At 37.6% G+C, this 25376-nt stretch overlaps 2 protein-coding genes and 1 long non-coding RNA gene across 5 annotated transcripts; 1 reads left to right on the top strand and 2 right to left on the bottom strand.

The window, feature by feature from the left end:
- The first annotated feature begins 41 nt into the window (after positions 1 to 41).
- Positions 42 to 649, top strand: LOC116620306. Its single transcript, XR_004297122.2, has 2 exons — positions 42 to 123; positions 590 to 649. It is a non-coding gene; the product is annotated as an uncharacterized LOC116620306 (long non-coding RNA).
- Positions 650 to 687: 38 nt separating this feature from the next.
- On the bottom strand, positions 688 to 15701 carry LOC5516229 (putative RNA polymerase II subunit B1 CTD phosphatase RPAP2). Of its 3 annotated transcripts, none has more exons than XM_001636318.3 (14): positions 15630 to 15701; positions 15483 to 15540; positions 15106 to 15220; positions 14660 to 14758; positions 14298 to 14363; positions 11700 to 11788; positions 11362 to 11406; positions 11184 to 11237; positions 9964 to 10538; positions 9048 to 9169; positions 7897 to 7982; positions 3608 to 3688; positions 2411 to 2479; positions 688 to 1648 (listed from the first exon to the last, which is right to left on the bottom strand). In XM_001636318.3, the coding sequence occupies exons 1-14, from the start codon at positions 15676 to 15678 to the stop codon at positions 1231 to 1233; spliced, it is 1926 nt and encodes a 641-aa protein (XP_001636368.2). In that variant the 5' UTR covers positions 15679 to 15701; the 3' UTR covers positions 688 to 1230. The 3 variants fall into 3 exon arrangements, with proteins under 3 accessions (XP_001636368.2, XP_032241965.2, XP_032241966.2); XM_032386074.2 differs by having other exon boundaries at positions 9048 to 9166; XM_032386075.2 differs by lacking the exons at positions 14660 to 14758; positions 15483 to 15540; positions 15630 to 15701 and adding an exon at positions 14561 to 14608.
- An 880-nt stretch (positions 15702 to 16581) lies between these two features.
- LOC5516281 (glutamate--cysteine ligase regulatory subunit) lies at positions 16582 to 25138 on the bottom strand. The gene is made up of 10 exons (XM_048731268.1): positions 24959 to 25138; positions 23487 to 23552; positions 21829 to 21910; positions 20926 to 20982; positions 20376 to 20479; positions 19805 to 19900; positions 19353 to 19406; positions 18669 to 18729; positions 18124 to 18259; positions 16582 to 17761 (listed from the first exon to the last, which is right to left on the bottom strand). The coding sequence occupies exons 1-10, from the start codon at positions 25136 to 25138 to the stop codon at positions 17734 to 17736; spliced, it is 864 nt and encodes a 287-aa protein (XP_048587225.1). The 3' UTR covers positions 16582 to 17733.
- Between the last annotated feature and the right edge of the window lie 238 nt (positions 25139 to 25376).

Genomic DNA, 25376 nt, shown 5'->3' with positions numbered 1-25376 from the left:
GATTGTGTTCATGCCCAAACCTGATGGACTCGTGAATAATTCAGTGAACAGGTCTTAAAAACTCCTAATTGTTTGAAAAATACCTTACGCAAAGGAAAACCATGTTGGAACATTGAATGCAAAGTGAGTTTTAGTGCACACTTAGTCTTATTTTTCCCTTTATGCTGACTTTCCGCTCAAAGAAATCGTTCCAGTTTTTTGCTTTATGGCTAAAGAAGAAACCAAACCGACCCCACCTATTAGCTTGTTATGTCCATGACGAGGGAATTGAATATTCATAAACATTTTTCTCATCAATATAATTATTTCCAGACAGGAAAAAAAGTCGTTCTGACAAAAAGTCGTAGAAAAATTGTCTAAAAAAAACAACACTTGAATTATTGCAACAAAAAAGTATGCGATTTGGATTATTTTTGTATTCTTTTGACCCAAAGAATGTCTTACCGGCTCCACCGCCACAAACGAAATGCGAATCAGTTCATCCGGGTTCTATCCCATTTTTTAAAGGTGTAAACAAGCAACAACAATTGTGTTACTAAATGGCTATGAAAAAAGGGTAAATTATAATCAATTTTCTTTTTAAACAAAGCAAGAGTATCACGAGAAGCAAGAATCACTATGGCTCAACGCTAAAGTCAGTTTGCAGCCCGCAGAAGATAAAACGAAAATACAAACAAAACAGCAAAATGGAAAATGTTATAAAATGTTTCTCAGCACATCAGTACAAATATGTAGTCAGTAGTTTATACACAATAGTATTATTCAATTTTCCACAAGTAGTACAATTTACTTAAGAAGGACAATATATTATTTAAATGGGAGTGTAATATCTAAGTAACGTTCAGTTCAACATTATTCTTCCAACCAGTAAAGAAAGGTTTGACAACAATGCCATGGTAACATAGCTAAGTGTGGACTCGTTCTACCTGTAGCAAATGTCGCTTTTACGCAAATATATATTTTTTTACTCTAAAGGCCTGGCTAAACGAGGCGACATGTCGAGCGCGACATGGAGCGTGCGACACGTCTCCTTAATGTTCCTAGTTTAGCCACCGCAAAAAACATGTAGTGCGCGACAAATTTTGTAGAGAAACATTTCTTTGTCGCGGCTACAAGATTCTGCGCGTGCTACCATGTCTCTCTGGGTGGCTAAACTAGGAGACTTGCAGGCGACATGTATCGCGCGACGCCCCCGAGAGTGGCTTCATAGACTAGGCTGTAAAATCCCTGTTAATCCAAATCTTCCATTTCACTGTATTTTTCCACGCATGCGCTACCATGATTAATGCCCATTGGCCAATCATCTTCTCCCTTTTTATGCCTAGTTACCGGTTTTTCCTCAGTTTTTTGTGTCCGAGCACTATTTTCAATTCTGAATTCCACAAACGTCCCAACATTTCCATGTTCACGACGCTCGTGCAATGCAGTGCCCAGTTCCTGCTCGACCTTGTGTGTCTGAGTACGTGGTATGTCAGAAGTGGATTGGTGATCAGTCAAAGAATGTCCCTTGTCAAGTAATTTCTTTTCCAAGGCGAGAAAAAACGGATCGAATTCTTCATTCGCCAGTCCCAGTCCCTTAAGCAAAGCGCTCTTTGGATCGGGTGTTGTCTCAAGTCTCTCTTTGATTATCTTGTTCCGATGTCGGAGCCTGGTCAAAATGTTTTAGATCATTTGATTAAAACTCAGACAGAATGAATCTGAATACATCACGAGGTTATCATACTTAACTCGGCCTTTAAGTCCCAGGGCATAGCAAGATTACATTGTTTTACTCAAACCTTTTATATTAAAAAATACTGTCGCCCGAGCTAGTGATTTGGCCACACAACTAGTCTAGTTTCTAAATTGGGTTTGAACTCGGGCACGTTAGAGAAAATGATAGTGGCACTTGCAAGGATGAGCGTGTTATTTTGAGAAGCTCGAAAATAATTGAAATTCACTCTGGTATGTCATAAATCTATAATTCATGCAATAATAAACGTCGCGTGGAGATACTGCAATGCCAGAAGAAAATCCCTTTTGTTCTTTCCGGGGTGGTCAGATTTTATACAAAAAACGCACGCCCTCACCATCCCCTCTCCCCCGGAAAAATTGGGTCCGCTTTTTCGGATTTGGCACCCCCCCCCCCCCCCTCCCAGAAAAATCCTGGTCACGGGCCTGTATAAAGTAAACAAACTAGGTCCTCCGCGTTAGACCTATTTCAATGGAAACAAATCAACACAAAGGTGAAGTGTATGTTTGACGCCTCTGTGACCACAGAGTATTTTAGCTGACATTTCGCGCAGTAACCGTTCATCGGAGTGTTGATTTATTTCGCTGCCTTCCACCACGCCTATATACGCAGACCACCCAGCTTGTCTGTAGTATTTCTATTCATAAAATTTTAACAAGGCGACTCAGAGCTACTCACATGAGAATGAGAACAACTGCCACGACGTTCCACTGCAGAGTCTTTAGCATCGTATTCTGGCTCAGCAAACTGCGAAAGAGAAATACAGGAACTACATTGGGCGTCTTTACCACAAAGCAGAAGGGACATCAAGCCGGTAGCCAGGGGGGATTCGGGGGGTTCGGAAGAACCACCCCACTCGACTAGAAGGTCCGCTCTAATGAAGGAAAATTGAGTACCATTACGAGCTATGGCGAGCTTCCTAAGAGAAAAGGTCCTCTAAATGGGTACGTACTCCCCCCCCCCCCCCCTCTCAAGGTCCTTGCTACGGGCCTGGGGGTCGTTTCTCAAAACTCCCGGTAATATCCGGGCCCGTTAGGGTACCGGGAGAGTTTTCGGGATACCTTTCCGGGCGAGGAAGAGCGTTTCTCAAGGCTAGCGGTAGTGTTCCGGTGGTTTGCGGGTTCCCGATAAGCAAATTATAATTTTCAGAGTTAATGAAAAGATTGGCTAAATAATTATTGAATATCAATAAAAATCGTAGATTTGTCGATGTTTGTAGACAACTGGTAACCCAAACACTGCTGTGGCATCGGCACTTTTCGAAAAAAAAAGACAAAGAACAAGTAGATAAAGTCTCATTTTGTAGCAAACTTCCAATACCTTCGCAAAGTTGTTTACATTTTTTTAGGCGCACGGTGACGGCTACATGTCAAATCATTTGACAGAAAAGAAACCTGATTGGCTGGTAGGGAATCCCATAAATGATGTTAGCCGTGATTGGCCCACTTCTTTCGGGGCAGTGATATGGTTTCCTCAAGTGATGAAAATTCACTACGACTCGACACAACTTGAGAATGGCGAGATTTAATCGGAAAATATAGCACCAAATTGTTTAGTTCAACTTGGCCAATTCTAGACGAATAGCAAAATTCTATAAATTCAGCTGAAAATATTAAGGAAAACATCGTTTTGGATATCAATTATCGCATTAAAAGTAATTCCCGGAAAGTTAACGGGAGCTCTTGAGCTCCCATAAGTTACCGGGATTTTTTCCGGGCCCGACAATAACGGGCGTTTTGAGAAACACCCGTAAAGTTTATCGGGGGCTTACCGGGTGACTTTCCGGGTTTCCGGGTTTATCGGGAATTTCGATACCAAATCACCAAATCTTCTAACGAGGTGGCCTTATTAAATCACCAAACCTTCTGAACATACCGAAATGTCTTTACGAGTTGCGCAAGGTCTGAAGATATGTCACTGACAGTGACGCCGAGGCTATGAAGAAATTCTGGCAGCCTTAAAGAAAATTGAAGCAAATCAAAACATTGACTATATCTTACTTACGTCTACTTACACATGCACTGTGAATATTTTACCGGTATGTAGTTTATCGGGTTGTAATTTCGTCTTTATTATCATTATCATTATTATCATCATAATTATTATCATTATTACTTGTTTTGCAGTAGTTGTGTCATCATCGTTTTGTTTGTTTTGCATTTGTTGTCTTTGTTACCGGTATTATGATAATAATAATTGTTATCATTTCTGGGAAGTTGTTCTGTTTCAATCAAAATGCTGTTTACATACTATTATTCTTATTACTGTTTTTTATGCTCTATCGCATTATTGTTATTGTTATTTGTTAACGTCACTGTTTTTGATGCTCTATCGCATTGTTGTTATTGTTATTTCAGGTGTTAATGTTACTGTTTTTGATGCTCTATCGCATTGTTGTTATTGTTATTTCAGGTGTTGTTACTGTTTTTGATGCTCTATCGCATTGTTGTTATTGTTATTTCAGGTGTTAATGTTACTGTTTTTGATGCTCTTTCGCATTGTTGTTATTGTTATTTCAGGTGTTAATGTTACTGTTTTTTATGCTCTATCGCATTATTGTTATTGTTATTTGTTAACGTCACTGTTTTTGATGCTCTATCGCATTGTTGTTATTGTTATTTCAGGTGTTAATGTTACTGTTTTTGATGCTCTATCGCATTGTTGTTATTGTTATTTCAGGTGTTGTTACTGTTTTTGATGCTCTATCGCATTGTTGTTATTGTTATTTCAGGTGTTAATGTTACTGTTTTTGATGCTCTATCGAGTTGTTGTTATTGTTATTTCAGGTGTTAATGTTACTGTTTTTGATGCTCTATCGCATTGTTGTTATTGTTATTTGTTAATGTTACTGTTTTTGATGCTCTATCGCATTGTTGTTATTGTTATTTCAGGTGTTAATGTTACTGTTTTTGATGCTCTATCGCATTGTTGTTATTGTTATTTGTTAATGTTACTGTTTTTGATGCTCTATCGCATTGTTGTTATTGTTATTTCAGGTGTTAATGTTACAGTTTTTGATGCTCTATCGCATTGTTGTTATTGTTATTTCAGGTGTTGTTACTGTTTTTGATGCTCTATCGCACTGTTGTTATTGTTATTTCAGGTGTTAATGTTACTGTTTTTGATGCTCTATCGCATTATTGTTATTGTTATTTGTTAATGTTACTGCTTTTGATGCTCTATCGCATTGTTGTTATTGTTATTTCAGGTGTTAATGTTACTGTTTTTGATGCTCTATCGCATTGTTGTTATTGTTATTTCAGGTGTTAATGTTACTGTTTTTGATGCTCTATCGCATTGTTGTTATTGTTATTTCAGGTGTTAATGTTACTGTTTTTGATGCTCTATCGCGTTGTTGTTATTGTTATTGTTATTTCAGGTGTTAATGTTACTGTTTTTGATGCTCTATCGCATTGTTGTTATTGTTATTTCAGGTGTTAATGTTACTGTTTTTGATGCTCTTTCGCATTGTTGTTATTGTTATTGTTATTTCAGGTGTTAATGTTACTGTTTTTGATGCTCTTTCACATTGTTGTTATTGTTATTTCAGGTGTTAATGTTACTGTTTTTGATGCTCTATCGCATTGTTGTTATTGTTATTTGTTAATGTTACTGTTTTTGATGCTCTATCGCATTGTTGTTATTGTTATTTCAGGTGTTAATGTTACTGTTTTTGATGCTCTATCGCATTGTTGTTATTGTTATTTCAGGTGTTAATGTTACTGTTTTTGATGCTCTATCGCATTGTTGTTATTGTTATTTCAGGTGTTAATGTTACTGTTTTTGATGCTCTATCGCGTTGTTGTTATTGTTATTTCAGGTGTTAATGTTACTGTTTTTGATGCTCTATCGCATTGTTGTTATTGTTATTGTTATTTCAGGTGTTAATGTTACTGTTTTTGATGCTCTATCGCATTGTTGTTATTGTTATTTCAGGTGTTAATGTTACTGTTTTTGATGCTCTTTCGCATTGTTGTTATTGTTATTGTTATTTCAGGTGTTAATGTTACTGTTTTTGATGCTCTTTCACATTGTTGTTATTGTTATTTCAGGTGTTAATGTTACTGTTTTTGATGCTCTATCGCATTGTTGTTATTGTTATTTGTTAATGTTACTGTTTTTGATGCTCTATCGCATTGTTGTTATTGTTATTTCAGGTGTTAATGTTACTGTTTTTGATGCTCTATCGCATTGTTGTTATTGTTATTTCAGGTGTTAATGTTACTGTTTGTGATGCTCTATCGCATTGTTGTTATTGTTATTTCAGGTGTTAATGTTACTGTTTTTGATGCTCTATCGCATTGTCGTTATTGTTATTTCAGGTGTTAATGTTACTGTTTATGATGCTCTATCGCATTGTTGTTATTGTTATTTCAGGTGTTAATGTCACTGTTTTTGATGCTCTTTCACATTGTTGTTATTGTTATTTCAGGTGTTAATGTTACTGTTTTTGATGCTCTATCACATTGTTGTTATTGTTATTTCAGGTGTTAATGTTACTGTTTTTGATGCTCTATCGCATTGTTGTTATTGTTATTTCAGGTGTTAATGTTACTGTTTTTGATGCTCTTTCACATTGTTGTTATTGTTATTTCAGGTGTTAATGTTACTGTTTTTGATGCTCTATCGCATTGTTGTTATTGTTATTTCAGGTGTTAATGTTACTGTTTATGATGCTCTATCGCATTGTTGTTATTGTTATTTGTTAATGTTACTGTTTTTGATGCTCTATCGCATTGTTGTTATTGTTATTTCAGGTGTTAATGTTACTGTTTATGATGCTCTATCGCATTGTTGTTATTGTTATTTCAGGTGTTAATGTTACTGTTTATGATGCTCTATCGCATTGTTGTTATTGTTATTTCAGGTGTTAATGTTACTGTTTTTGATGCTCTATCGCATTGTTGTTATTGTTATTTCAGGTGTTAATGTTACTGTTTTTGATGCTCTATCGCATTGTTGTTATTGTTATTTCAGGTGTTAATGTTACTGTTTTTGATGCTCTTTCACATTGTTGTTATTGTTATTTCAGGTGTTAATGTTACTGTTTTTGATGCTCTTTCACATTGTTGTTATTGTTATTTCAGGTGTTAATGTTACTGTTTTTGATGCTCTATCGCATTGTTGTTATTGTTATTTCAGGTGTTAATGTTACTGTTTTTGATGCTCTATCGCATTGTTGTTATTGTTATTTCAGGTGTTAATGTTACTGTTTTTGATGCTCTATCACATTGTTGTTATTGTTATTTGTTAATGTTACTGTTTTTGATGCTCTATCGCATTGTTGTTATTGTTATTTGTTAATGTTACTGTTTTTGATGCTCTTTCGCATTGTTGTTATTGTTATTTCAGGTGTTAATGTTACTGTTTTTGATGCTCTATCGCATTATTGTTAATGTTATTTGTTAATGTTACTGTTTTTGATGCTCTATCGCATTGTTGTTATTGTTATTTCAGGTGTTAATGTTACTGTTTTTGATGCTCTATCGCATTGTTGTTATTGTTATTTCAGGTGTTGTTACTGTTTATGATGCTCTATCGCATTGTTGTTATTGTTATTTCAGGTATTAATGTTACTGTTTTTGATGCTCTTTCGCATTGTTGTTATTGTTATTTCAGGTGTTAATGTTACTGTTTTTGATGCTCTATTACACTGTTGTTATTGTTATTTGTTAATGTTACTGTTTTTGATGCTCTATCGCATTGTTGTTATTGTTATTTCAGGTGTTAATGTTACTGTTTTTGATGCTCTATCGCATTGTTGTTATTGTTATTTCAGGTGTTAATGTTACTGTTTTTGATCACACTACTATTTATCATTGTTATTTCAGGTGTTGTTGCTACTGTTTATGATGCTCTATAACATTGTTATTGTTATTGTTATTTAAGTTGTTGTTTTTACTGTTGATTTCTTTGTTATAATTCTAGTCACCAAGGAGCTATGTCAGCCGCCTTTTGTCATCCGAGCAGCCTGTACAAGGAATCCCTTAGCATCGGCATAACTGTAATCCCTTTGTCATTGTGTCAAGTGAATTCGTCATACTAAAGACGAAGCTGTTTGTTTGGATGGTTATTTTGCAATTTAAAAAGCCAAGGTAAACAACAAAACTGGAGAGGCTGACAGATAGCCTTTAATTTATAATATCAAACGGGGCTCAACGTACACCCTATTCAGCGTCTGCAGTACTATCCTCTTTCTTATCACTTGCTGCGACTTGCTATCAATTGGAGGTAGCACACATGGGCGAACCTAGATACAAACAATTTGAAGTAAAAGAAAGTTCTCTACTCGGTAATTATCGCTGGAACATGTCCGAGCCCACACAAACACAATCCGTAGTTTATTTCTAATCTGGTACTGGTGCTCCAGTTCCTCGGGTAGGCAGCAGGCGGCCGGCTATTTGCTATTCTTACGTTGCGTGGGGGATTGGATCGAGGATGAGCGAACAGCATGCTGGGACTATTTTAGGGGACGCAATTCTAAGATGAAAGACTGAATAAAAACTAAAAAATGGTAGGTTTTGGCAATTCTTTTCCCAGGATATTTTTGTTAGTTAAATTCACAACATCAAAAGCAATTTCCCACAGACGTAACTTGTTGTCGAGTCCGCGGCCTCCCAGCGGTCATACCCAACCTCTCAGTCGGAAACTTCCGAATAAACATCTTCGGAAACGAGCATCATAAAACAAGATGACGGCCATATGACGAAAGAGTTGCGTCTTTCACCTTATGTACCCATACGAGTAACAGGAGTAAGGGAGACCATTCCTGTCTTTGTTGTATGCTGAATGAAATTTTCCAACCATTTTTCATTTCATCATAATTAACTTATTATAAGCAGACTCGGCCCCAATCCACGTCCGTGGGAGATTGCTTTCCATCAACATTGGCATCATTCGACGTCATGTTAAACAGTGTCACCTAGAGTCGCCCCAGAATGCCGTTCGCTCGACCCAATCCCTAACGCAACCTAAGACTAGCGAATGTCTCCCATCCGCTCCCATGAGATTCTCAAAAAATCAAAAAGGGGTCTGCCCTGCTTACAAATAAAAGGAACAAGTGTAAAGCTTACCCCAAGCCCTCCCTGACAAAATAATATTATTTTGCTAAGAGTCCATTTATTGATCTGGGCTTAAAGAGTGCTGTTCGAAATTACTGCAACATTTTCCGCGGCAAAACCGCGGCGACCGCGTCCAAGATTTTCCGCAAACCGCGGTTCTGAGGGAAAACGCGGTCGGCCGCGTTGACCGCGGTAACGTTATATTCATAAAACCGCGGCCAAAATCCGCAGTTATACACTACAATATTATTTACTTCGCTTGTTGTGGAGTTCTCTTTTTTTGGCAGAGTTGTGTCCTCATCTTCCTCGCTATCACTGTTCTCGGCATGAGTAATGAAGTGCAAGGCTTTCTCTTCAAAGGTAGAACCCTTTTCTTCTGATAATAGTGAAGAAAATCAGCGATAGAAGAGTTAATTCACTCCGGTAAAAAGGCAAATAATAGATGTATAATAGAAGCTAGTGCGTTCTCTATTTCAATCGGGATTATAAGGATCCAAAAGAATGAACACTTCTCTCGAAAAGGGTCTGTAGTCTTGGTTGCCATGTGTATAGAAACGTTTTTGTCAAAGTTTCTTAATGGCTCCTTTATTTTGCTGCACATTTGAGTTCTGTAAAATTCGGAGTTCTCCTGATTTGCTCTGTTATGAAAGCATTAGAAACACTGGGTAGGTTCTGCTTCACATACAGTGACACTATCGTTTAACGGACCACCAGTCTCGATATAACGGACCAAGATAACGATCTCAGCCTCTATATAACGGACACTTTTTTCAGTCGTGGTTTTAATAGATAAGTCAAGATCTATAAATTATGATGAACATTCTTCTTAAAGAGAACGTGACACGAAATTCTCTTTTGCTTATTTTGACGAATTGACAAGTTAGTATAGTAGCGTTATATCCCAACAATAATTCCTCCAATTTTCGATACTTGATTTAAACGGAAACCTGATTTTTAACCTTTTAAAATGAGCAATTCTGGCAAATTTTCTTATGAAGTGGGTGATAAACATGAGACATACAAAATAGGATGCCCCCCCCAAAAAAAAAATAATAATAATAAATACACATATAATTGATAGTGGAGCCCGAATCTTCCCCAGAAAATAGCTGAGTGAAACCTGAGCAAAGTATCCATGAGGAATCCTGCAGGGGGCACTAACACACGTACCTTTCTCTTCGCAAGTTCTGCTTGATGTCGCCATGAACGATATGCTCCTCTCGGTCCACCACTGCAAGAAGATTTCCTTGACCGAGTCCAAGAATGCCTGAGAGGTAGTGCTTTCCGTATGCATGGCTCCTCCCCATGTCACGCTAGTAGACGAGAGGTCATCGCGTGATATGCCCGCATCATGCATTGTCACGCAAGTAGTCAAGAGGTCACTGTGTGACGTGACGCTAGTCGATTTATTGTCAAATGAATTCATTGACGTCACACATGATGGATCGACAGATGTCACGCTATTTTCGTTGTAATTCACAGAACGAGTCTTTCTAGTTTCTTCAGTTGACATCTTTTCAATATACTGTTGATCTTGCCCAACAGATTTTTCCTTTATTTCAATCTTACTCATTGTCCTGGGGCCAACTTCAGATGACAAAGATAACTTATCAAATGCATTTGACACCTGCGCTGTAGCGTCATCATTATCATGCTTCACGCCGATCATGTGATCATCAGTCACGCAATCTCCATCAGTCGCTTCTTTACCATACCCAATATTTGTGGTTACTTCACCTTTAGGGCTGGTTATAAGAAAATAAAAATAAAATGCAATTAGTTATCTTTTTTCTTTTACAATTTTCTTCTCATACTACTTTGGCTTTATAGATTCTTTATTCACTCTTTTTTTAAAATAATATACCATAGGATTCGAATAACCGTCTAAGGCTTATTGAATTTTTGGGTCTTTAGGGGGGGAGGCGCTTATTGGAGAGGAGCAAATACAAGCTTTTGAATTGATCGAGAAAAAAAATTTGCAGAACAAGAAGTTGAAGATGATAATCAAGTTGACCTGTGTTGTAATGTGAGAATATCAATGCGAGCTACATAAAATTAAGATTTACACCATTCAAGTGGTGCTTTCGTTGAGATCTTTTTAGTGTGAGGAAAGGGGGGCACTATTGAGGAGGGGGCAAAATTCGAGTTCCAGGGGTGGCGTTTATTTGGGAGGGGCGCTTAATTAAGGGAGGGAACTTATCCGAATAATTACAGTATGTGCCAATTGAGTGCCAAGTACAATTGACCTTAGCAGCTCAGGGACCAAATGATTCATTGCAGCTTTACCTTGCAAAGACCCTGCTTGGGTGTATTATTGTCTATTAATGTTTGGCAGTTAACTTTAGTCAGTTAAACTCTAAAACAGTGCTAGGAGTACAATTAAATGTTACCTGTTCATGGTTTCAGCTGCAAGAGATCCACTTCCAAGTATGACATTTCCAGGACTAAAAAATCACAGACAAAATCATCAAGAATTGGCAATCTACAACATATGTACCTAACTAGTCCCAGCAGTACGAAATTCAATTAGGTGAATTAAAAGCACACAATCAGTATCACTGCACCAACCTGATTGAAGTTTTGTTTCCACATAACAGGGTGAACTCTTTCAAACTAAAAATAATAAAAAACATATATTAGTGCCATAGTAGCATGAGAACACAATGTTTGGGACAGCTATGCCTCTTTTCTTTAGCGTGAATGATGAAGTCATCATGTAATACTATATTTTTTTGTGATTGGCACAGTCAGGTACTTTTTAAGATTGCATCGCTACTGTATTTTTAAGATGGCATTGTTTTTATAAAACAATACTGTAACTAGTCTGTGGGAGTATCCAAATGTTTATTTTATTTGTTCCTCGATTCTAACAAAACTTTCATTTCACACAATAATATACATCATACCCTGCACGACTCCTTGTCCATATAGGTGACTCGTCAAGTTGTGATTCATAAAATTTTGAGGCTTTGTAGCAGGTGTTGCTGCAAAAACACTGCAAATAGAAACCACAATACGAATCCTGTTAGGCATCTTTAAACCACAATACGAATCCTGTTAGGCATCTTTAAACCACAATACGAATCCTGTTAGGCATCTTTAAACCACAATACGAATCGTGTTAGGCATCTTTAAACCACAATACGAATCCTGTTAGGCATCTTTAAACCACAATACGAATCGTGTTAGGCATCTTTAAACCACAATACGAATCCTGTTAGGCATCTTTAAACCACAATACGAATCCTGTTAGGCATCTTTAAACCACAATACGAATCCTGTTAGGCATCTTTAAACCACAATACGAATCCTGTTAGGCATCTTTAAACCACAATACGAATCGTGTTAGGCATCTTTAAACCACAATACGAATCGTGTTAGGCATCTTTAAACCACAATACGAATCCTGTTAGGCATCTTTAAACCACAATACGAATCGTGTTAGGCATCTTTAAACCACAATACGAATCGTGTTAGGCATCTTTAAACCACAATACGAATCCTGTTAGGCATCTTTAAACCACAATACGAATCCTGTTAGGCATCTTTAAACCACAATACGAATCGTGTTAGGCATCTTTAAACCACAATACGAATCCTGTTAGGCATCTTTAAACCACAATACGAATCCTGTTAGGCATCTTTAAACCACAATACGAATCCTGTTAGGCATCTTTAAACCACAATACGAATCCTGTTAGGCATCTTTAAACCACAATACGAATCCTGTTAGGCATCTTTAAACCACAATACGAATCCTGTTAGGCATCTTTAAACCACAATACGAATCCTGTTAGGCATCTTTAAACCACAATACGAATCCTGTTAGGCATCTTTAAACCACAATACGAATCCTGTTAGGCATCTTTAAACCACAATACAAATCCTGTTAGGCATCTTTAAACCACAATACGAATCCTGTTAGGCATCTTTAAACCACAATACGAATCCTGTTAGGCATCTTTAAACCACAATACGAATCCTGTTAGACATCTTTAAACCACAATACAAATCCTGTTAGGCATCTTTAAACCACAATACGAATCCTGTTAGGCATCTTTAAACCACAATACGAATCCTGTTAGGCATCTTTAAACCACAATACGAATCCTGTTAGGCATCTTTAAACCACAATACGAATCCTGTTAGGCATCTTTAAACCACAATACGAATCGTGTTAGGCATCTTTAAACCACAATACGAATCGTGTTAAGCATCTTTAAACCACAATACGAATCGTGTTAGGCATCTTTAAACCACAATACGAATCCTGTTAGGCATCTTTAAACCACAATACGAATCCTGTTAGGCATCTTTAAACCACAATACGAATCCTGTTAGGCATCTTTAAACCACAATACGAATCCTGTTAGGCATCTTTAAACCACAATACGAATCCTGTTAGGCATCTTTAAACCACAATACGAATCCTGTTAGGCATCTTTAAACCACAATACGAATCCTGTTAGGCATCTTTAAACCACAATACGAATCCTGTTAGGCATCTTTAAACCACAATACAAATCCTGTTAGGCATCTTTAAACCACAATACAAATCCTGTTAGGCATCTTTAAACCACAATACGAATCCTGTTAGGCATCTTTAAACCACAATACGAATCCTGTTAGGCATCTTTAAACCACAATACGAATCCTGTTAGGCATCTTTAAACCACAATACGAATCCTGTTAGGCATCTTTAAACCACAATACGAATCCTGTTAGGCATCTTTAAACCACAATACGAATCCTGTTAGGCATCTTTAAACCACAATACGAATCCTGTTAGGCATCTTTAAACCACAATACAAATCCTGTTAGGCATCTTTAAACCACAATACAAATCCTGTTAGGCATCTTTAAACCACAATACGAATCCTGTTAGGCATCTTTAAACCACAATACGAATCCTGTTAGGCATCTTTAAACCACAATACGAATCCTGTTAGGCATCTTTAAACCACAATACGAATCCTGTTAGGCATCTTTAAACCACAATACGAATCCTGTTAGGCATCTTTAAACCACAATACGAATCCTGTTAGGCATCTTTAAACCACACTGACTACAGTCATTTATTTCTTAGTGATGTAAAAATAATTTCAAATAACAGGCATGTTTAGTTTTGTACAACTGTAAGCTTCCACCAGTTACTGTATACTGGCGCGGGAGACACAACAGAGCTAGGCCCCAAATCAAGTGCCCCCTTGTGTGTATTGTTAGTAAGCACTGTCACTGAGGTGGTCACAGCCAGACAGTTTATTTTATCCCCTGTGGTTTTTCTACATCAATTCATGTAGAGTCAGGTTTATAGTGGAAACACAGTAGAAATAACTTCAACTCACTTGGGACACAAATTCGAATCAAGTCATGGACTCTGAAAGATCCCTATTCAGAGCCAGGAGTCAACATCAGTGAGGGGCAGACAGGCAGACCTATGCTTCCACAATTCTTGTTGTTTGTATTTTGTTTACTGTTTTATGTTTAACCCCTCTATCACCTACCTTTCTTTCGGTAATATCGTAGACCCTATTTGTCCTTGTGGAGATTTTGAATGTCTGTTTTGGAATCTGGTAAATAAATGCATTTTATTATATAGAAATGAAAGTATGCATGCTCATTTTCCAACTATTTCCTTCTCTTAGAGAAAAGAAAAAAATCATGCATAAGAATCTTGTTGATTGATATTTGGATATTTTTTTCAAATTGAAAGAATATTCATCACTAGATAATAGAACTCATTGCTTCAATAACAACTCATATATACCATTTCATGTCATTTTGCCTAAGATTTCATAAAGATCACTTCACAGAGCTGTAAATCAAATCAAACATAAGGACATGAAATAAACAATGTTATACTTACATTGATTAATGATTTTGGACAGAGTGGATATCCACAAATCTTAATAATGAATCTTTCAGTCACAACATCTGAATAATGTCTATGGGTGATGTAGTTTCCCTGTGAACAATTATTATCAGCACTGTTCAATAAACAAGCTGTATATTTTCTTTAACTTTTTTTAAAGGTCACTGAAGCAGTATTTCTATTCTTGGTCTAGGGTAAAATGGTTCAGAAATTTTATCAAAACCTGTTTGTTTCTATAATGATGAATACATAAATCTGGTTGCTGATGCTTCATATATTAATTGTGCTTGGAAGGACTAGGTATACTTTAATCTTTATACAAGCTATATTTTAATTAATCTCTAAGGACCTCTTTCTATTGCTTTTCAATATTTTAATAATTTTATTTATTTATTAGAGCAGGAAGGACAAAAACTAAATATAACACTGAACCAACATACAATCTCCAGGAAATATTCTGGGGTAGCAAATTCTTCTAGAACAAGTTTTTCAACAATCTGGTGTGCACGCTGCTCTGCCGCAACCTGAGCCTTAATGGATGCTTCCAGAGTATTCCTGTATAATGGACAAAAATAACCATAAGTATTTGTTATTTGAAATCAATCAATGCATGCACATATTGCGGCCACAACAACCTGTCGATTTATGATATTTTAGCGGTATCACTAACGATCAGTACCAACGCTGATATAATCAATTGATTGATATGATCAATCGTCTATTGTAATCGAGAATTCCTGGTAACAAATGCTTGTTCATGTCTCAAAAGACTAAGACCCCGCAGCAAAAACACCAAACAAACCAAACCACCACCAACCTCCTGCTTTCTTCGCCGTCGGTATGTTCATCTGTTGAACTTCTTTTTGCGTTTTTCTCTGCGCATGATAAATCATAACGTATACAAACGCTGCTATAACCAATTAATGACGATATTTTAAACATCAAAAGAAAGTAAATGGCTTACTTTTTGTGTGGCGCTTAGCTTTTCTTTTTTCGCCTTCTTCGTCCGCCATCTTGAACTACTAGAGCTCGGTCCCTCTCGGTTGAGTTAAACACAGGGAGACATTGGATACAAACAAGACTTAATCAAACAAAGTTTACACCTTTTTTAAAGAATACAGTACATCAAGCGAGTATGAATACCTTCAAGATAGTATAAAATGAGTCGCGCTCTTTTGAATTTTTTTTTAATTTTCTTCGAAATTGCCATTTACTCGAGCTTACGTGAATGTGTATTTGCGTTGGGAAAAACGGGATTTAGAAAAAGCGTCCGTCTTGAGAGCTGTCCCCTATTACTAATCCGATTCTTCTAGTACCTTTGCATTACGACGATTCGCTAGAACCGAAATCAAACAAATCTTTTGTTTAATCAAGCAGGAACCAAGATTTGCTGACGCGGTGTGTCATAAGAGGGTGGTATTCTACCACCCCTCAATATGAAATGACCTACTTTCAGGCGGACAAAAGGGGGGGGGGGGAAGGGGGGAGAGGGCTACACGAAGCCTGTGTGCTGGGTACACACTTATTCATCTTCTAGCTATAGCGTGGATGTTTGTGTTTAGCGGGGTATTATTTTTATTTTGGGGAATGTTGGCCCAAGTACAACACACAGGCATAAAGCTGCTACCACATTTCTATTGCTGAAATATAATTCGGGAGAAATCTCTTACACTTTCAAAGGCCCTTCTTCCCCTCTTTTACCAACTCAAATTAGCTCCCTCCTCCCCAAAGGGTCCTTGCCAAGTCGCCAAACGGCTTAACCCCTACCTTCTGCAGCCCTGCCCCCCCCCCCCCCTCCCCGCCCCTCGCCAAGGGCTCTACCTCCTCTGACTATCCCCAAAAGCGCTTCCACTGTACAAAGGTGGACGGGAATAAAAAAAATCCGGACTAAATACGCAACATGAGTCGGGAAACAATTTATAATTACAATAACAATTTATTCTTCGTTCAATCGATCCTGGAAAAGTCAACGAATACAAATCAGAGGGATGACAAAAAAGAATATATAATTATACAGAAGAATTCCCCTTAACGGAACCGGCATAATATGGTTCATCAATAGATATCTAAGTCTTCTGATGATTCATTAGAAAAAGCTGGCATATAGGGAATAAGTGTGTAACGGAAAAACTCGTAGGTCCAAGTTAGTTCAGCTTATGTAAGTTCTGCTGTAACCCCTTTAAATTTCTTATGTACATCGACTCTCATCCTCTTGGACCCAGGGCGACGAGGAGACCGGAAGCGTTCCCCATTCTTTCATTCATTTTCGCGCGTACTCCCGCTTCCGGTCTCAGGGTCGCCCTGGGTCCCCGAGAATGACAGATTATTTCCTCTGCCATATTTACAATCCTTCATCATACAATATAAGTGAAAAAAACCATCAAGACACTATACATTAGCTATAACGGGACGTCATGTATGGGGTAAACTGCGGGCGAGAAATTTGGAAGAACCTAATTAGTAATTGAATCGCACTTGTGATATTTGAGGCCAATTTATCGGTTAATCTGGTTGATTGTTTAGTTGTGCTACTTTTGCGAGTGACACGTCAATCAAATTTCAGATAGTTTTCGAGAGTTTTGCTAATTTTTAAAACTTCCTTCTCATGTTGTACAGGAATGTTTACATTTCACTTAGACTAAAAAAAGTCACTTGTTACATGTTTAGCTACACCCAAAACGACACTCTAATTATTTCAAGATATTAATCGACAATGAATTTCAAGTTTGAAGGCTCAGGGCTTGCGATTTTGAACAATACGATTTATGCAAAAGAACTAGAAATCTCTGTCAAATTTTGTCTTCTCCACAACGAGTCGTAAAATGCGCGGAAAGAGAGAATAATACCGGTAGTCGCACGACACGATACCGATGACAACACGACACGATGACGTTTTTCACACGACACGATACCGATGCCAACACGACAAGATACCGATACCAGCACGACACAATGACGATGGTGCCATTCGACGATTTATACGGTAGTGACGATGGCGAGGACTGTGACTCGGCGTATCCTAAAATCTTCGCATTGTAGTGAATTATTGATATTAAAAAAGGCGTTGTCTACGAGCGCTCGCAACTCATGATATACCTGAAAAAATAAATATAAATATAAATGAGCATCGAGACGAGATCACATTTTCTGTGAACATGCACATTTTTGTATTTAGTTAAGAAAAAGGGGATTCACAAATCAAATACAATCCACCGAAGAACATGACAAATTTGTATATTGTGCTAGAGAAATAGTGGTCGTTTCTCCGGAAAGTGAAGGGTGGTACCGGTATGTATAAAGTACAGCCCGTCTATGACCCGATCTGATAATGTGAACAGAAAGGACTTGTATCTGCATGATGACTTTGGGAAGATTTTATTCCCTCGTGCTTTGCATTTCATGACCCCCCCCCCCCCCCTCCCAACCCGCTAGACCCTAAATTGTTTGTATATCCTCACGCTTTGCTCTTGATGACCCCACGGCACTTGACGAGCACAGAGTAACGCATAACCCAAGATGGCCTCCATCCAGCAACGTTCATCTCCTCAGAGACCACACCCAGAACCTGTTGCAGGCGCTCTTCGCTCAGCATCTCTATAAACAAACCGGTTACTTCAAGCGTGAATAACATAAAGACTGTTGCACCAAGCTTAAATTACCATAATAACGGTTACACCAAGCGTAAATAACATAATAATGGTTTCACCAAGCGTAAATATCATAATTATGGTTACACCAAAAGTAAATAACATAATAACGGTTACACCAAGCGTAAATAGCATAATAACAGTTACACCAAGCGTTAATAACATAATAATGGTTTCACCAAGCGTAAATATCATAATTATGGTACACCAAAGGTAAATAACATAATAACGGTTACACCAAGCCTAAAAAACGGTTACGCAGTTTCCTTGACTTTCTCTTCGAAAGGCACTCAGGGCAATCTTAGCAATATTTTGGATAGCTTGGCAATCTGTTTTTGAACTTATCTGTATTTCACCTCTTGGGTCAGCATGTGTGAGAAGTTGAATGTCTCGTGTCTTGCTATACTCCACAAGATCCTATTGAGAACAGGCAGAAACTCAATCATGAGTCTTCAAATGTATGTACACGCATTTCAAATGAGGTTGCAATACAAAACCCGTGGGTCATAGCCAATAGTGCTTCATGGGTTATGTATATGGACGGTAAATGGTAAATCCTGATCTCTGAAAGCCATGTGAATGTTTACAGGACCATAGACAAGGAGATGTTTTTATTAACAATTATTTGCTTATCTATTTAACACTTATAAAGCACTTTTGGCTACAACACAGGGATCCTCCAAGTGCAACCCTGTATTTGGAATAGGTGTATTATATAGAAGAACAAGCTGTGTATAATATAAATAAACGTTTTTTTTTATTGACGAACTTTGAGGAATGGCTCGAGTCATCTATTGGCCTTGATGTGCTATTAACAGGGCAGTACTTTGTGTTATACAACTAACTAGTGAAGCATACCCTAGGTTGTCAGACTAGAAAAAGTTTCGGTTGACTGAATTCTCTAGACATTGCCCGACATAATTTTGTGTGTTCACAGCTTTACTAGTTGCACTGTAACTATAACGTCAGAGCATGGACGCCAGATGTCAGATGGTGTCCACCCCAACATACATTATAAAAAGCACAACTGTGCTACTTGCCTTCGGCATCACGCAACAAGACGCCAAATTCACTTGGTCAATCTCAGGTTTTATCTGAATATCAGAACAAGAACATTTTTAGTTTTATAATCATATGTAGTTTGAGTATCATGATAGCAAAGACGTCATGCATGTCCAGTGGTGGATGGATCCAGGGTGTTCAGGTTAGACAATGTCCCCCACCACCCCTGCTTGGAGTGAAGTTTTAGATGAGACAAGTTTTGTAACCAGTAAATTGTCGTTAACCGAACCACCACTTGTAATCCAGTTTAAACCTACTGCAAATGTGGATAATAAACCCATACACTCATTCATTCATTCATTCATTCATCTATCCATCCATTCATTCATTCATTCATAAATCAACATTTTCCCTTGCCATGTCTCTAGTATCGGCTCCCCCTTCTTTTGGGATGCCCCCCTCCCCTTCAAGAAATGGCAAAATCTCATACCCTTGCCCAGTCATAGAGCTTTTCCAAGGTGGGTTTATCCAAGTCACACACACCAAGTGTCTGCACATAACCACTGTCATAGAGCTGCTCCATTTCCTGAAAATAAGACATGGGTGTCAGTTACTGTATAATAAATAACTATCACTAACAGTGTAGACTAAGAGTGTTACAGTAGTTCAATAATTAAGGGACCCCCATTTGATACATAATATGGTGAGGTAACAGATTTTCTTTTTAATGACCAGTTAACTTGCTCAATTTGTTTCTCTCTGGAATGTCTTTTCTCTGATGATTGCTTGAGCTCGATTGTCGTACCTTATAGTGGTACTTAATTTTTCTTATGGGGTGCCTTGAAGTGAAAATTCTATTGAAAAAAATATTTTGGCATCTTTAAATTCCCTACTACATTGCCTTTATTCTGGCAAAGAGAGTTAGAGTGGACCTTCCAGTCGATTGAGAGGACCTTCCAGTCGAGTGGGGGGCTCTTCCGAACTCCCCCCCCACCCCCAAGCTACAGGCCTGTCAGATATTAGATGGTCGTTCTCTTTGTCATTTCAATGTTATAGCTCACCTGCCAAAAGCTTTTGATTGTTGTAAAGTGCTGTTCAGGATCTTGTATGTCCGGTAGGGTTAGAATCAATGTCTCAATTGAATCCACTCCAAGTTCCAGCATGGCTGTACAACAGTACGCAATGAATTACACTCTGAACATGCAGTACATACACGGACGTACAATAGAATGCAATGGATTACACTCTGAACATACAGTACATACATGGACGTACAATAGTATGCAATAGATTACTCTATGAACATACAGTACACACAAACATAATTCAAGAATCCCAGGTCCATTGCATCATGATCAGAAAGCTTTTAAGGTAGGTGGTGCGCAGAACATGTGCACACCCCCTTCAACTGGCAAAAATTTCTTGTTGAAGGATTATCAAATATACTTGTGAGGTGATACCTTTTCTAAATTATATATGTGACTGACCCCCCTGAGCAAACCCTGAGTACAGGCAATTTTCAACCACAATTGAGAATTTCTTTTTTTTAAACACAATAGTCTCAGCTTAGAGTTTTCACAATGTGTAAAATAGAGAAAACTGAGAACCTACCCCTGAAGAGCGAGTCTCTGACAACAGCAGGGTTCAATGAGATCGCAAAGATCTTGGCTGCAACAGAGACACAAGGAATATCACTTGTCTTACGGTATGTTCAGTAGGGCTCTCTTTTCACCTATGTACATTTTAAAAATGTTTGCCAACCCATACTTTATGTGAGTATTATCATTCTTAGAGCAGGCATTCATTCAATGTGTGAGCGGTACAATTTCTGCACTAGTGTAGAAATTAACTCATTAAAAGAGACAGATTCTGCAACCTTATTTGAAATAGGTGTGTACAACTAATATTTCTGTTTCATGCAAAAAAGCATTTTTTCTTGAGTACTGAAGCAAGCCAGGAAAGAGGTCTCGACACTCTTTGGTGTAGTTTATGTTACTTATCGTATCTTTACTGTATTAGATCTTTCTTTAGACCGAGACATTACTGTATATAAATGTCTAGTTGTGCTATGGTTACAACTGGCATTGTCATGGACTAGAATGACTACACTCCAACGCAATCTAGTGCACAACAGACTTACTACGTCTTTCAACAAAGACGTTACATGATTCTGTTATCTGATCTCAGATTCCCTCCAGATGAGCGTAGCCATTGTGCTGTTTAACAAATTAACTTCCTAAATTCTTGAGCAAACTCCTTACATATACGCTCTTGAGTGTTTCTAAATATACCTAATTACATCCATTCTTTATCATAAACTGCTGTGTCATGGTCCTATAGAATATTCTTTAGCAAACAGAACAATGATCCAATTCTAGCATGTTCTTAAAGCATGTGTTAATATCTACAATGTTCCAAGCGTGAGAGCATGCACTTAAACAATGTTCTAGACAGTACCGCTAATTGATATACAGCAACAGTGACACCATTACAAGCATAAATAATTTTCCTTACCAGAAATTTTCAGATGCATTCTTTCATCCAATTTAATCTTCTCCATAAAGCAGTCATTAACAAAGCGCACCGTTTTTCTTCCCTGAAAAAAGATGGCCTACAAGTTAGTTTTTCTAATAATTATCTCCCTATTGCAATATGTCAATGGCAGAACACGGGCGGCAAGGGGGGGGGGGGGTTCCATTCTACTTATGATTTTCAAACATCAATCATTTTTCAATAAAAAAACTTTTTGGAGCACCCACAATTCATAGAGAATTGAGAATTTTTCTGAAGGTTTCCTGACTGATTGAAATGGAAGTACATTTGTGAGAAATTACTGTACATTTGGTAATTATTACATCTCAAATTTTGTGAATTGACTTAGAAGAGGCAATACCTATGATTAGTTTAAAGGCAGAAAATTAACAGATATGTAAACTGAGTTGATTTTAAAAATGGAAGTTGTTGTAGGACAGTAATCAAGCAATTTATCAGTATTCACAGAGTTAAATATTATCCTCTGTTCACAAATTTTGGCCATGGTAGCAATCATAGATAATAGATGATTATTTGTCAATTTTACAAATTATTCATAAATAAAAAGGGCTGTTCAGCAATCATGAAATAACCTGTACCAGAAGGAACAGAGTTTCAGGCTACATAAACCTATGTAATAAAATCATGGGACCCCGTTATGTAATATGCTGAATTTGCTCTGTGGAGTATTACTTTTTGCTTTCTTTATTTACTTGAAAAATTGGTCAAGAGACATTATAAATATGAGCTGCAAAAATCTATCATTTGAATTGTTCTGCTAGCAACTTGGTTCTCTTGAGCACCTTCAACTATCAGAAAGATGAAAGAAATCTTGTTTGACACCCAATAAGTTATTTACAGGGCTTCTGGAATTACGCAAAAAAAATCAAAATTATGCGGGATTCTTTGCTAAATTATGCGCTAAATTTCGTGGAAAATCAATCATTACGCACTAAATTATGCCAAATTTTGCAATACATTTTTCTTAAAAATCAAAATTTTGAGGGATTCTTTACTGAATTACGTGCTAAATTACACGGAATATCAACTGTTACGCCCAAACTACATTTTGTACCGAAGGAAAGCATGAAATAATTTGAAAAGGTTTTTTGCTAGAAAATATCTTAGACAAGTTTTCATTGGCTCCTAGCCACCAGCCAATTAAAAAAGGTATTTAAATACTAGTCCTAGGCCTTCGCGGTTTAGCAAAGAACGCCTAGTCATTTTATTTGTTTTCAAAATTCAGTTCGAAATATCGGACTCTTACGAAGAATATCTCTCTTTTTTTACGAAAAAAAAGGTAAGAACCCTAAAAGAACACATCAGCTGTGCAATTAAATGTCTTGTCTTCCAAAAGCCAAATTACACTGGATTACGCAGGATTGAGCGGAAATTTGTGGATTACGCGGAAAAAGCCAAATTACGCGCTTCCGCACAAGCCCTGTATTTAACATTGACACTATCCAGATTTCTAGATGAAACTGCTCTTGGAAAACAGAACTGAGTACATAGGTGCCATTAGAGATCTCCTACTACTGTATCTCTCAATTTCTCAGTGTTCAAGAGACCTTTGCTTGTAGGAAACTATGACGCGTGGGCCAACAAGTTGACGTACTAATATTTTTTTATGTTTTACTCACCAGTTTGGTGGGTGGCTTGCTAAGTGGCACATAGCAGTTCAATGTTGTCACCATACTCTCTGATAACTGGGCAAATATAAAATGTGAAAAAAATTAAAAATTAAAAAAACACTAAAACTTTTAAAACATCACACACTGCAAAAGCTTTAAAGCCCAGAGAGGGCTTTTTTCAGGGGGAGGAAAAAGGGGCGGAGAGTACTCTACTAAGCAGAGCTTTCTGTGTGACTCATTTCATTTGCTCCACATCAACCTCTGCTGAAACCAGCTGAAGCAACACAGAAACTCTGTGCGGGGGGGGGGGGGGGGGGAGGAATGGTTGCCCTGTGGATGTCTTGTGCCCTTACAAGTGTATCAGATGCTATAAATCAGTGAATATAACACTTTTCTCTAGAACAACATTTGATGTCTATTTTAGTTCAAACAAATTATGTATCATTTGTACTTTTGGAAAATATGCCATGTCATAAGGAATAAGGGCATGCCAGGGGTATAAGGGAAGGTTTAAAAAAGGGTGATTATTTGAAATGCAGGCCCGAAAGGAGGGGACTTACTGGAGAAGGGAACTGATGGGGGACTTAATACTGTGCACTTTTGAGGTAACACAGACACTAATTTGGGATGTATCAACACTGTTACCAACTTAGACTATGTTTAATGAACAGTAACACATCTGCTAAATGTGCAACACATATTTTTTAAGGTGGCTATAATATTCAATAGACTCCATACTCTGCACATTATTTGCTGTCAAGGCACAGTCTAAATAATTAATTTGCAAATGTCCCCCCAGTAAATGAGAATGGGAGAAACCCATAAGGTTCTAACACATGACAACAAATAGAAGACTAGCAATAGCATAATGTTAAAGTGAATTATGAATTAAAAATTGTTTGTTATTGTGCGGTTGATTTGGCAAAGACATCCCATATGGCAAATAATCAATAGTGCATAAAGATTATGCATCGTTGAGTGCTTTTGTATTTGCGCCAATTTAATGCCAAAGGAACAGTGCAAAAGTGGTTTAAAAAAAAGTTCGCAGCAAAAATTGAGCGATATTTTTGCAAATAACCCTTGACCCAAAAGTATTGTACAATCACGTGGGGATAGGTGTGTGGATTACGCAATTTTTTACCCAAAAAACACGCCCTAAAGACAGAAAGGTTAGTCGGAATTTATTCAGCCTATAATGAAACTTCAAGAGAAATTGCTGTAAAGGTTATAATAAGTGTAGCTGACGATGTTTGCAGAGCAAAACAGTTTATAAAAAAGAAACAAACATTCCTAATGTTTGTATTGTCATTGTACGCGTATTAGGCATTTCATAGACACAATCATAATCCATGCAAATCAAGCCTTGCAAAAGAGTGCATTTAGTTAAAAATAAAATAAAAAAGGGCTCTATTGCGAGGGATAAAACATCGTGAAGAATAGCAAAATCTTAAGTCGTAGTGACAGTGCAAAATAGCACGAACCTCATCAGATGAATCAGCAGTCGTTTTCCTTTTCGTTCTACTCCAGTTTGAGATATTCCCGCCATGAATGAGTATTCTATTCGCGTTATCCAAGTCCTCTGAAAGCGTTGCATCGCCGTTTTCAAATCCGTTCATGCTATTTTCCGCTCGCTTTTCTACAACAGCTCCATTCGTCGCCATTGTTGTGTTTTGAAAACTTTTGTAAACAGCGACCTTCCCAGGACTCCTTACGGGCTTGCTAGATCCAATCGCGCTCTTACCGTCTAAGAACGCCTGACCCAAACGTCGATTCCCTCTTAGAAAATCCGAACCACGAAAACGTAACCAGATGTTACAAGCTAAAACCCTCAAATATCTGTAGAAAACTCTTCGTGTGAGGTTTTGTAACGGCGCCGTGTCTGCTGTTTTTATTTCTGAG

This window comes from Nematostella vectensis, chromosome 8 (assembly GCF_932526225.1).
Source record: "Nematostella vectensis chromosome 8, jaNemVect1.1, whole genome shotgun sequence".
Taxonomy (NCBI): Eukaryota; Metazoa; Cnidaria; class Anthozoa; order Actiniaria; family Edwardsiidae; genus Nematostella; species Nematostella vectensis.
The sequence above is the reverse complement of the archived record's forward strand: the minus strand, read 5'-3'. Positions and strand labels throughout refer to the sequence as shown.